We start from the raw sequence: 12,849 nt of genomic DNA on the forward strand, positions 1-12,849 counted from the left end.
GGAGATATGCAATAAAATTAGGGTGGCAAATTCAAACCCAATGAAAGGAAATAACTATACATTGTGTGGAAAAAAAAGTAAGATGTGAAACTCACTGAAACCAAGAATAAATGGGACTGGACAGTTATATCGATGTCAAGAATATCCTGAGTTATCATAATTAATGGCAATAAAAATATTGGAAGGATATTAAACTGTGTGCTTCAGGGCTCACGCTAATCTCAAACTACTAGAGATCAGGAAGAGACCTACGTAGGAGGCAGATTATCCCACATCTGCCTTTGGCAAGGTTCTTACAACTTCCTCTGAAGTGTCTGGTTCTGGCCCCTGTTGGTGACAGGACACTGGACTCAATGGACCTTGGGTCTGATCCAGTCTGGCAATTTCTATGGTCACATGTTTCCTTTGGCTTCCAGTTGAAGGTGAGTAGTCCTGGGTCTGTGACTTCCTGTGATCCATTCCCTGCTGTGGAGCTGCCATTATAGCACTTCTCTTCCTTCACAGAGGATGAAACATATGGGTCTCTTCTGAGATCATCTTTAATATCTCGCCATGTTGATGGCGATACAGCAGCAATACTCTCTCTTGCTGGACACCCCTGCAGCATAGTCTGGAAAGGAGGAATACCAAGGTCTCCAGCATTGTGCCACTAGTACCATCTGGTGCCCACCACACCAATTTAATTCGTTGCCTGAACTGGGATCTTACTCCTGAAGCTTTTTATACACCTTTTTATGAGCCTCTGGGGAGTGTGTAACCAAAGTCATTTGCAGTCATGAAACCCCAGCCTATTCACGGAGTTTAATGTTGCCATTCAAAAGCAGCTTATTCATTCCAAGTTTTATGGAAAGATATTTAGACCAATTTCCAGGGGAATATGACCCTTGCACTAAACTCTTAACAGCTTTATCTGGAGCTGGCAAGTTAGTCTGACAGTATCTGTACAGAAGCAGGTACGGGAAAGCAATGTCTGTTTGCTTCTCTTTTCACAGTAATACAGAATTAAAAAAAACCCGCTGCATTATTTCAAACATTCACATTGAAGTGGATTAACTGGGTTATCATTCCAAGACACCATAGCAGTATTCCCCAGCAGGTACGTGGAATAAAGGAAAGGGCAGTGCATGCCGTTTTCCAGACACTGCAGTGAAGGTGGGAGTGGCTTCAGTACAGTGTCTTTCAGCACCAACGTATGCAGTGTTGTTGTAGCCATGTTGGTCCCATGACGTTAGAGACACAAGGTGGGTGAGGTAAGATCTTCTATTGGACCAACTTCTGTTGGTGAGTGAGACAAGCTTTCGAGCTTACACAGATCTTCTTCAGCTCCGCATAAGCTCGAATGCGTGTCTCTCCCCCCAAGACAGGCTGATCCAATAAACGATATTACCTCACCTACCTTGTCTTTCAACACCCATGTTAATCAAATTTTCTGCTTTTCCTTATTCTCTGCTTGGAGAAAGCTGAATGGGATTGTTTTGCCTTACCCAGCTTGCAAAGGGCCACCATCAGAACTGATTTTCAAAACACAGGTCTAACATTACCTCACCTTCCCTAAAGTGAAATTCAGACACAAGGCCTATGCCCTGTGTAAACCTTCTGCTCTGCACGGGGTGAATTTAACTTATCTTGGTGCCCTCTCTGCTATACTTTTATATTGGTAGATCCCCCAGAACCTGCAGGCATAACCTAGTAGGGAACAGAAGGCCCAGATCAGCGGATCCCTGCGGGAGCACATACCTGTATCAGGCTGGAAGGGGTTTGGTCCAGTTACTGTCCCCCTGCCCTGCTCTGACGGTAACCTGGAATGCGGACTGCTGCCATTCGTTGCAGGAAAATGATCTGGCCTGAGCTGAACTGGCTCCACAGGGTCGCAGAACTCAAATGCCAGCCAAAGGAGCTGATATCGGTGACTTTGGAGGGCAAGGGAGGGATTGGTGTGGGAATGGCCTACTCATGGCACTTGGGACTAGGGACTGACAGATGTGACTTCATTGCACAGAGCCCACCCAGGGAATCACACCTTAGGAATGCAGGCAAAAAAGGACACTACGCTGCCGATCAGCACTGGACAGCGACTTGGCTCTGATTTAGTACTTCTGAGAGGGCAAGCAATCCATGCTGCTAACACAACAGTGCTGCAGAGAAAGGGACCAGTGCCCCAATAGTTCAGCTGGGCGGGTGGAGCGATATGCAGGGTAGTCCATACTACAAGTCAGAGGATATGCAGAGGGCGGCTAGGTTTGACTGGATTCTTGTGCCTATGTATTATATGAAATAAGCAAGTTTTGAACCCCAGTGCAAGAACTGCACAAACCTCACTCTCACTTCAGATCAACACAGGAGCCCCTTGGGGGGATAATTCACAGCTGCCCGCTCACTGTAGTCAGAACTTGATCCAGGTACATACAGCAGGATCTCACTAACCCACACAGCACAGGGTGACATTCACCCCTGTGCAGTGGGCCAACACTCAGCCTGAAGTGGGAGTTAAGTGATACCCATGCTTCAGGCAGGCTCACTACAAAGGGCTGAATTTCAGCCGCCACTCACCAAACCTTCTGCTCTTTTCAGCTGTGATTTAATGGAAAAAAGCCTGTAGTGGGGTCCCATCTTTATTCACCCTGTAGAATCATCTGCACCTTCAAAGTTTTGTATCTCTTTTGATCAGTGCTTAGGCTGGGTTTCACCCCTGTGCAAAGCACTAGTGCAGAGCACAGGCCTTGCACGGGCTCTCTGCAGAGGGCTGAATGTCAGAGTCATGACCAGGCATCTCTCTGCAGAGATGAAGTGCATTTTCTGAGTTAACCATTGTAATCCACGCACCAGTTTAAACCAACAGCACTAATTTAAAGGAAACTGGTTTCCTTGTGGGCATTTGCGCTTGAGAAATATATTCTTGCTGGGAAATTATCCTTTAAGTTCTGGAGTATATGGGGAGTTGGCGTTGGGAGTTTAAAGCACAGAGTTGGACACATCTCACCATAAATGTACTCCTCCTCTTTGCCAATCTCCGTTTCAACCCTGTCTGATATAAGGTTCTCTTGTCTCCCAAAGACAATAAAGCCCCATTATAATTATACTCTTGCCACTACATTATGAATCTCCTAGTGCTCTGTTCCCTGAAGGTGCTGTCCATTTGAGTCTTTAGAATAAGAGTCCTTGGCATGCAAATAATAGGCTTGAGTGATAAGCGGCTGTCTGATCTTTAGCTATGAATTCAGTGGAGAGGTGATGGGACAAATTGGTCAATGGCCACGATTAGAGCTGACAGCTCCTTTTCAAGCTGCCAGACATTTCCCCTATTGTGGAAAGGCAGAGCACAGCTCTCTGATGCATTTAGACTCAGTGCAGCTGTCATTCAAAGCCCTCACCAGGTTTATTGCCCAGTGTAGTATCTTCTGTCCAACTCGCTCTCCTACGTTTCCTCTTATAGCCAATATCCTGATCTTAGAGTCACATGGTGGCTCTTGATTCAGCTAATCTAATCTCCTTGCAGCATATGTAACACATAACCATGTCGCCCTCTAGTGGCTGGTCCCAGTGACTAGAACAACCTGCTTGCAACTAATAGAGTTTTTCTTTAATTTGGTGCTAGAGGCCTGTTTCCCATGGATGACTGGTGTGTGCAGCTACAAAATATTCTCAGAGTTCAGGCCTCCAGAGCAGAATTTTGCTCCTGCTTACAACACTGTTGTTCTTCCTCATACTATGGGATTTTTTAGCCTTCTAAAGATGCCAAATCTACAGAAGAATGGCCATACTAGTTCATCTAGCCCAATACCTTGTCGTCTGACAGTGGCCAGTTCCATGTGCTTCAGAAGAAATGACCAGAACAGGACAATTATCTAGAGATCCATCCCACGTCATCCAGTCCCAGAGTCTGGCAGTCAGAGATTTAGGGACACCTACAGCAGGGATTGTCTCGCTGCCCATTATGGCTAATAGCCATTCATGGACATATCCTCCATGAACTTATCTAGTTCTTTTCTGAACCCTGTTATACTTTTGGCCTTCACAACATTCCCTGCCAATGAGTTCTACAGGTTGACTCTGTGTGGTGTGAACAAGTATTTCCTTTTGTTTGCTTTTAACCTACTGCCTATTAATATCATTGGTTACCCCTAATTCTTGTGTTATATGAAGGGGTAAATAACACTTCCTTATTTACTTTCTCCACACCATTTATGGCTGTACAGACCTCTATCACACCCTCCATTAGTCACTTTATTTCTAAGCTGAACAGTCCCTGTCTTTTGAATGTCTCTTCATATGGAAGCTGTTCCATACCCCTAATAATTTTTGCTAAACTTCTCTGTACTTTTTCCAATTCTAATGATCTTTTTTGAGATGAGGTGACCAGAACTACATACAGTATTCAAGATGTGGGCATATTATGGATTTAGATAATGGCATTATGATATTTACTATTTTATTATCGATCCCTTTCCTAATGGTTCCTAACATTCTGTTAGCTTTATTGACTGCCGCTGCACATGGAGTGGATGTTTTCAGAGAATTATCCACAGTGACTCCAAGATTTCTTTCTTGAGTAGTAACAGCTAATTCAGACTCCATCATTTTGTATGTATAGTTGGGATTATGTTTTCCAACATACATTACTTTGTCCTTATCAACACTGAATTTCATTTCCCATTCTGAAAGTCCAAGTACGTAGGTAAATGGGGTCAGGTTTTCAAGAGCTCAGAACGCATTGCGACACTTCTGGGCAGATTTTGAGAGCTCAGTATGTTGAGTGCATGTTGGGATCTGAGCCCTCTGGAAAAGAGGAGGTTACTCACCTTGTGCAGTAACTGACGTTCTTCGAGATGAGTGTCCCTGTGGGTGCTCCACTCTAGGTGTTGGTGCGCCCCTGCGCCTTTGATCGGAGATTTTTTGCAGCAGTTCTTGCAGCACCACGCATGCTGCAAGCGTCCACTCCCCCTGAAAAAAAAAAAAAGTTAAATATCACTATGAAGCAGCACGGCCGTTTCCCTCAGTTCCTTCTCTACAACCGGAGGCTACCCCACTCCGAAGTTGAGGGGAGGAAGATATGGTGAGTGGAGCAACCCACAGGGACACTCTTCGAAGAACGTCAGTTTACTGCACAAGGTAGTAACTTCCTCTTCTCCTTAGAGAGATGTCGCCTGTGGTTCTCCACTCTAGTGACTTCGAAGCAGTGTATCTCAAGGAAGGTAGGGACTACAGATCTGCAGGAACTGCAGAGACATACTGCCTCTAATGATGTCAGAGAGAGGGCCTTGAGTAGGGCATAGTGTTACACGAATGTGTGGTGGGGAGACCAGTGGCCGCCTAACAATGTCAGACAAGGTACTTTACGTGTAGGAGGCTACGGAGGTAGATACAGATCTAGTGGAATGTGTTCTGATCAATGCTGGAGGTGTAATGTTCTTTATCCGATAGCAGAGTCGTATGCAATCAGAGATCCAGTTTGAAAGTCTCTGGGTAGAGATAGCCACGCCTTTGGAATGGCCTGTGATGGAGACAAAGAGTCTAGGAGAGTTTCTGAAGGGTTTGGTTCTGTCCAGATAAAAGGATAAGGCCCTACGCACGTCAAGTGTGTGCACTGTGGCCTCGAAGGAGTTTGCATGTGGTTTTGGAAAGAAAGTTGGTAGGTGTATTGGTTCATTGAGGTGAAATGAAGCATGAACTTTTGGAAGGAATTTTGGGCTGAATGAAAGGCCGGATTGTTTAATGTCCAATAGATAATTGAGTATGCAGGGAAGAGGTGCAGAGGTAGGAGACAGTTGTTTGGTTGAGCACCATTTTGTGAATCTTTTCTACTTTCGGAGGTAGGTGGTATGGGTGGATTGTGTTCTGCTGTGTAGAAGTACCCTCTGAACTTGTTCGGAACAGTCTAGTTCTCGTTGGGAGAACCATGCAGGTACCAGGCTTTGAGGTGAAGCATGGAGAGATTGGGGTGAAGAAGTCGGCTGTGCTGCTGTGATAAGAGGTTCGGGATGAGAGGCAAGGAGATCGGTGGTTGAATTGACATTCTGGTGAGGAACAGGAACCACGGTTGTCTCGGCCATGAAGGTGCGATCAAGATTATCCTGGCACGATCCGTCCGTATCTTCGTGAGGACCCTGTTGAGTAATGGTATTGGGGGAAAAGCATAAGCGAAGGGCCGGTGCCATGAGATCATGAATGCGTCCCCGAGGGAGTGTTTCCCCAGTCCCGCCCTGGAGCAGAAATTGAGGCATTTCGTGTTTTTCGCGGTTGCGAAGAGATCTACGGTTGCGTGACCCCGAGTGCGAAATATGTTGAGAATGATTCTCTTGTCTATCTCCCATTCGTGCTCCGAAGGGAAACGTCTGCTTAGCTCGTCGGCAGTGGTGCTCATCACGCCTCGGATGTAAGCAGCTGATATCCAGACGTGGTTCGCAAGGCACCAATTCCAGGGTTTCATGGCCTTTGAGCAAAGAGTGGGAACGAGCCCCTGCTTGTCTGTTTACGTAGAACATGCAGGCAATGTTGTCTGTCATTATGTGTACATGCGGATTCTTGATTAGTGGGAGGAAGCAGCGGCAAGCATTCCGTATAGCTCGAAATTCTAGAACGTTTATGTGCAGGGAGGTCTCGGAATGAGACCATAGCCCACGGATTGTTTGGTGAGAGATGTGGGCCCCCCAGCTGGTGAGGGATGCATCGGTCGCCATCATCACAGTTGGGGGAGTCTGGAGGAAGGGGACTCCAGAGCAGAGGTTGTCGGGGACTGTCCACCATATGAAAGAGTCTTTGACCCAGTAAGGTATGGTTAATTGTTTGTTTAGTGAGTGCACGTTTGGTTTGTAAACCGTGGCCAGCCAAGCTTGGAAGCACCTCATGTGGAGGCGTGGATTCTGGACCACGAAAGTGCACGAGGACATGTGCCCCAGTAGTTGGAGGCAGTCTCGGGCGATGACCCAAGGGCTGCTGCGAAGCCTTGTAGACAGCAGTTTTATGGTATTGAATCGGTCGGGTGGAAGGGATGCCCGTCCAGTTCTGGAGTCGAGGCTCGCTCCTATAAACTCCAGGCGCTGGGTAGGACTTAAAGTGGATTTGTTTTCTTTTATTTGCAGGCCCAGGGATTGGAAGCACTCGATGGTGATTTGTGTGAAGCTTAGGGCCTTGGCGAATGTGGAGGCCTTGAGGAGGCAATCGTCTAGGTAAGGGAATATTATAACTCCTTTTTTCCTGAGGTAGGCCGTGACTACCGGTAGGAGCTTGGAGAAAACTCGAGGGGCAGTGGAAAGGCCAAATGGCAGAACTCTGTATTGGTAATGCGTTGAGCCAAGGGTAAAACGAAGAAAACGTCTGTGGGTTGGGTGGATAGTGACGTGAAAATAGGCGTCTTGTAGGTCGAGGGCTGAAAACCAGTCGCCCTGCTCCAGGGCTGGAATTACGGTGGTGAGAGTAACCATCTTGAACTTTTGCTTCTTGACGAATTTGTTGAGCCTCCTGAGGTCGAGGATCAGTCGCCATCCGCACAGTTCTCCTTATTGTGCTCCCCCGCCTGAGTAACTTTGACAGCCAGGGGCCTCCAGTACCGCAAGAGAAACCACTCTCTTGCGCTAAACTGCCCTGTGCTTTTCGCGCGCAGGGCAAGGTTCTGGTAGCCAGGCAACAGGCTTTCACGTTGCCTACGTGCCTCGATTATGGACCTATCGCACCACGAGAACGCGGCACCGACAACTTCAGGCCCCCCTGAGCACCGCAGCCCGCTATTATAGCCGCCGCACCGCCTGTGGCACCAGCATTACACCAATGCTACTTGGCACAGAAGCCAGATTTAAGACACTCCGGTTGTCGGCCGGGGTTCCTACACAGGATTCTATGCCAGGGCCTTTTCGCCTTGCGCTGCCCCAGCTCTGCAGTTTCCACTCAAGTGACCTCTAAGGTGTCACCTACGCTGCAGATCGCCCTTTCGTTAGGGACGGCTTCTCCCTGACGAATGATTCAGGGTCCAAAAGGCCCTTTTCCAGTGAGGAGGAGTCTGAACACAGGGTGATGTTTCAGCAATCAGAATTCCACCTCAGAGTCATGTCACCCGTGGACACAGGAAAATTGTTGTTTTCTCCAAACACCTCAAAGACCCTTCCATCCTGGTGATGTTTAAACCGGATGCACCACCTATGCTTTCCATAACCATGGCAAGTACTTGGCTCCAGGGCCATCTTTCCTTCGGCAGCACACCGCATATTCGCTACTCAGACTAGCCAGTGAATTTGTCCAAATTATATGACTCACTTGGCGGCACCCTCTCATCGCTCAGAATCAATTAACTCTCAGGCTCCTGACCCAGTATAACTCGACGTACCAACTGAAACAATACTGAGGAGCTTATTCCTTCCCCTCCCCTCCTCAGACATTTTTTGAAATTCCAAGAATCTCTTTAAAAGGGTATGCCAGTGAGCTAGAGTCAATCTAGAGGAATACCTGACCAACACACCATGAGTTAAGGACATCCTGCAACCCTCTTCGTTCATCCAGACTGGCGTTACATTTATCCAGCCTTCTGGACCTGCCCAAATCCATCTGGCAGGCCTCTAGCCACAAGCCAGCCTACCCGCAAACAAGGCGGACCGCAAAATACTTCATTCCCTCGAAGGGTCTGAATTCCTTTTTCTCACATCCTGCGCCAAACTTCACTGGTAGTGGACCGCAGCCAGGAGGAAACACGGTATTTCGCCTAATAACCCCCAGCCAACAAAAGAGCAAACGCCTAGACCTGCTGGGTCAACAAGTGTATGCACTCTCACTTTACATATTTGAAATTGCCCAATTATACCGCAATTCTAGCAAAGTTCGACATAGAAACTATACAGTCATGGACTTGAATTGACAATCCCAGACTACAAGAAACAAACAGTTTACAGGTTTAGTTTCTGAGGGCCAAATCATATCCGCACGAGCTCCTTCAACGGCAGGGGGGGGGCTTTTTTCTGGATTCAGCCCATAAGCGCAGCCAGATCCATGGCTACAGCGGTGGTTCATGCGCCGAAGTCACTGGCTTTCACTCTTCTCTCTTCCTCAGAGTTCGACCCATAGGGATCTCCCTTTTGATGGTGACAAACTCTTTGCTTTCCGCACCTATGAGTGTCCACTCATGAAAGGGACTCAAGGGCACTCTTCGGTCCCTTAGGCATCCAAACCCTTACAAACAGAGCGACAGTATAGATATTCAACCTTACCACCTTCCGCACTCCCCTATATACTCAGCATTTCCCAAGCATCTCAGGATCAACAACCACGCCAGAGGTCCAGATACCAGCGCGTCGCCCCAATTCTTCTGGATGGCCCCAACTTCCTCAAAACTAAATAAGGCAAATTTGACTTTTGGTCGAGGTCTCGTAAAAATCGTCCCAACTCCGCGCTATTGCACTGCCTACACAACTATTTTAGGACACGCGGTTACAGCCATTTCTTACACAATGGCAGAATTTACCACCGACAGTGGGTCTAGAGGTTCAATACACTGGGTATTCCATCCCTTTCCTCTCCTGTACCTACACCCACACCACCCACCCTCCCTCCCTTTTCAGGACCTTTCAACGAGCACACTCCAGCAGAAGTTACAAATTCTCCTTCACTGGGGTATGAACTTGTGCGCCGAAATGCCACCAAGGAAAGGATTCTACTCCTTATTTCCTAACACAGAAGAAAACTGGAGGTTGTGGATCTGACTGGAGAAGGTTTGTCTGTAAGGTTTTCTTTTGACTTTGAGTGAAGGTGTTCTTGTTTAGCTTCTTTCTTCTGGTTCTTTGAAGTGGTGGAGCTGTGTCTGTGAGCGGAGGCAGAGTCCGCGCCAGGGTCTGAGGCGGACTGTAGAGATTTCTGAAGTAAAATGAGTTTGAGTTTTAACTCTCTATCCTTCCTCGCTCTAGAACTTACTTTAGTGCAGTGAGTACATTTTTGGGGAATATGAGTCTCCCCCAAGCATTTTATGCACTGTGAGTGTCCATCAGAGAGAGGGATAGCGTCCTTACAGGAGGAGCAGCGCTTAAAACCTGTGGAGCCAGGCATATTTGAAGCGGCTGAGAGAACAAGAAAAAAAATTTTTTTTTTTTAAAACAGTAGAAAAAAGGTAGGTAACACTAACTAACAACTAACTAACAGGAAAAAACTGTCTAACTACAAGGTATTTTAAGATGGGGAAAGAAATTCTTAAGGAGTCTGCTGAGCTCCGTCTCAAGCCGGGGACGGTAGGGAAGGAACTGAGGGAACCAGCCGCGCATGCTCTCTAGTGATATACTCAGGGTGAGTGACAGGCTCTGAGCATGCGTGGCCACTACGAGTACTGCTGCAAAAAATCTCCGATCAAAGGCGCAGGGGCGCACCGACACCTAGAGTGGAGCACCCACAGGGACATCTCTCAAAGGAGAACCCGGCCATTTGTATTGGGCACTGAACTCTTCTAAAAATCTGGCTCCGATCGTGGATGACAAGTGCTTTTGAAAATCTGGCTTTTGTGCTCAGTAGGTGCTACTTAGCTATAGGTAATTCTGTAGAGTCCTGTTAGCACTGTTAAGCCATCATCTTACTTGGGCTGTTAGTAGTTAATTTTCTCACTTAACGTAAGCTTAGCATAACCGATTGTAGCATTTTGTTAGAGCTGAGGAAGGCTTGTCAGACTGGTGTTACGTAGTTCACTGCAGCTATTCTGGCTCCTTAGCCTGGGATCACCGTTGTCCCAGGAGCGGAGCCAGAGTTTCTGGTGCCCTAGGCAGAATTCGGGAGGGCGGCATTTTGTGTGCTCCCCACGGGGCCCACGGGAGCTTCCGGTTCCGCTCCCATCGCGCCGCTGAAGAAGGACCCTTCGCCGAAATGCCGCAGGTGACAGCGGCAGTCATTGAGCTGCTCAATTGCCTGCTGCTGTTTTCTGCGGCACGTCAGCAGAAGGTCCTTCGGCGGCGCAACAGGAGAGGAACCGGAAGCTGCCGTGTGCCCCAGGGGGAACGCACAAAATGCCGCCCCCCAAATCCTGGCGCCCTAGGTGACTACCTAGGGTCACCTAATGGAAGTGCTGGCCCTGCCTTGTCCACATGTTTACTGACCCCCTCAAAAATTCTAATAGATTGGTGAGGGATGATTTTCCTTTACAACAGCTGTGTTGATTCTTCCCCAGTGTATTGTGTTCATCTGTGACTCTGATAATTCTGTTCTGTACTATCGTTTCAGCCAATTTGCTGGTACTGAAGTCACACTTACCAGTGGCCTGTAATTGCCAGGATCAACTCTGGACCCTTTTTTAAAAAATTGGTATTACATTAGCTATCTTCCAGTCATCTAGTACAGAGGCTGATTTAAGCAAGAGGCTACATTCCACAATCAGTGGTTCTGCAATGTCATATGTGAGTTCCTTCAGAACTCTTGATGAATACCTTCTGGTCCTGCTTACTTCTTATGTTTAATTTACCAATTTGTTCCAGAACTTCCTCTACTGACACCTGAAAGTAGAGTCCTATAGAAACATTCCAGGCTGTTCATTTACTCCCTTCCTGCCAAACCTATTTCATGGGCTTTGTCGTGATTTTTGCATGAGACAGCAGAGACAGCCAACGATTTCATTATCTCTATTTGCTGAATAAGTAATGTGTGGATTATCCCTCCCAGGGCAGAACTGCAGATAATTGGTTTATACCTGCGATTATTCTGCCAACCATTAGCTTTTCTTTTTAGAATTCCCCTCCCACTCCCTCTCCCTCTTTCAGACAGTCCTGTTCATTAGCAAAAATCTGCACCTCCACTCTTAAGGCTCAATGTAATTCTCAGTGACAAGATGAATATATTTCTGCTTGTGGCAACATGGTGGATGCAACAAACACAACTCTGTTTCACCCAAAACAAAACCCTGGGATAGGTAAACCCTCACAAAGCTGGAACCTGGTTACACTCTGTGCACTGGGGCTGCAAGAGGGAGGATTTCACAGAGCTGAAGCCAATAAGTGAGGGCAGCCTTGGCTGAGTGAAACCTATCAGATGGAATACAACCAGCATTCCTGGGGGGAAGCCCGTGAATGTTAAGTAAAAGCACCACCAGGTTGATTTTACTTTCACTGAAAAGAGCTGAAAACCTGGGCTTTGCTAAAGTTGCTTTGTGCTGCCCCACCTCTGAAAATCAGGCCATTTATTCAGGTGTTGAAATAGGGATGTGGGTGATGAAACTCTAGGCATCCAAATTGACAGTGATGATACAAAACCACATGCAGTGACCCACTCCTTACTGAGCCCAGTGAGCACACTGAGTCCCCAACTCCTAATTTGTGAAGGAATGTATTCCTGCCCTCGGGTCAAGGCTGTTTGAAATGCAAAGAGATGTCTGATAGTGAACACATCTTTGCAAGGTCACTAAGCTTTAAGATATCAAACACAATTAAGAGGACACAGTGGCCCCAGGATACCACATAAAGCTAATACTGTATCCTTAGAAGTCCACTGAAATGACAAGAGATGAACTCCCCCCAAAATACTGGAAAACGGTCTTGTGGATTAGCATGAGAGAGCAGAGCTATCGGCACTAACACATACTGTTAAGCCCCACTGGAGTTCTTGCTGCAGCGCTGGACTGGAGCGGGGCTGCCAGAATCTCAGGTTTGACCGCGACACTGGCCATGCTGCTTTCGGTTCTATCCGTCCCACACAAGCCTGGCAACTGGGCTGCTTTCTCCAGCGAAGGCAGCAGGTGATCGAGCTGGTCGAGCTCAGCAGCAAACTAAGGAAGGAAACAAGGCCACACAGGTCAGTCATTGAGCCCATTTGGGCAGCACACTCTTTACACACAGAAAAAAATTCAGAAACAGCCACTCTCTCCCTTCCCCTCCCTACCCCACCCCCTAAATTAACTGGCTT

At 47.3% G+C, this 12,849-nt stretch overlaps 1 protein-coding gene across 7 annotated transcripts in view; it reads right to left on the reverse strand.

The window, feature by feature from the left end:
* The window catches only part of NCOA1 (nuclear receptor coactivator 1), a 262,449-nt gene that overhangs the window by 31,095 nt on the left and 218,505 nt on the right, over positions 1-12,849 (reverse strand). For all 7 annotated transcript variants that reach the window (XM_032790528.2, XM_032790527.2, XM_032790522.2 and 4 more), the window contains one exon: positions 12,529-12,712. In XM_032790528.2, the coding sequence (XP_032646419.1) occupies positions 12,529-12,712 (184 nt within the window). The remainder of the gene's footprint in view (positions 1-12,528; positions 12,713-12,849) is intronic.

This window comes from Chelonoidis abingdonii, chromosome 3, assembly GCF_003597395.2.
Source record: "Chelonoidis abingdonii isolate Lonesome George chromosome 3, CheloAbing_2.0, whole genome shotgun sequence".
NCBI lineage: Eukaryota > Metazoa > Chordata > Testudines > Testudinidae > Chelonoidis > Chelonoidis abingdonii.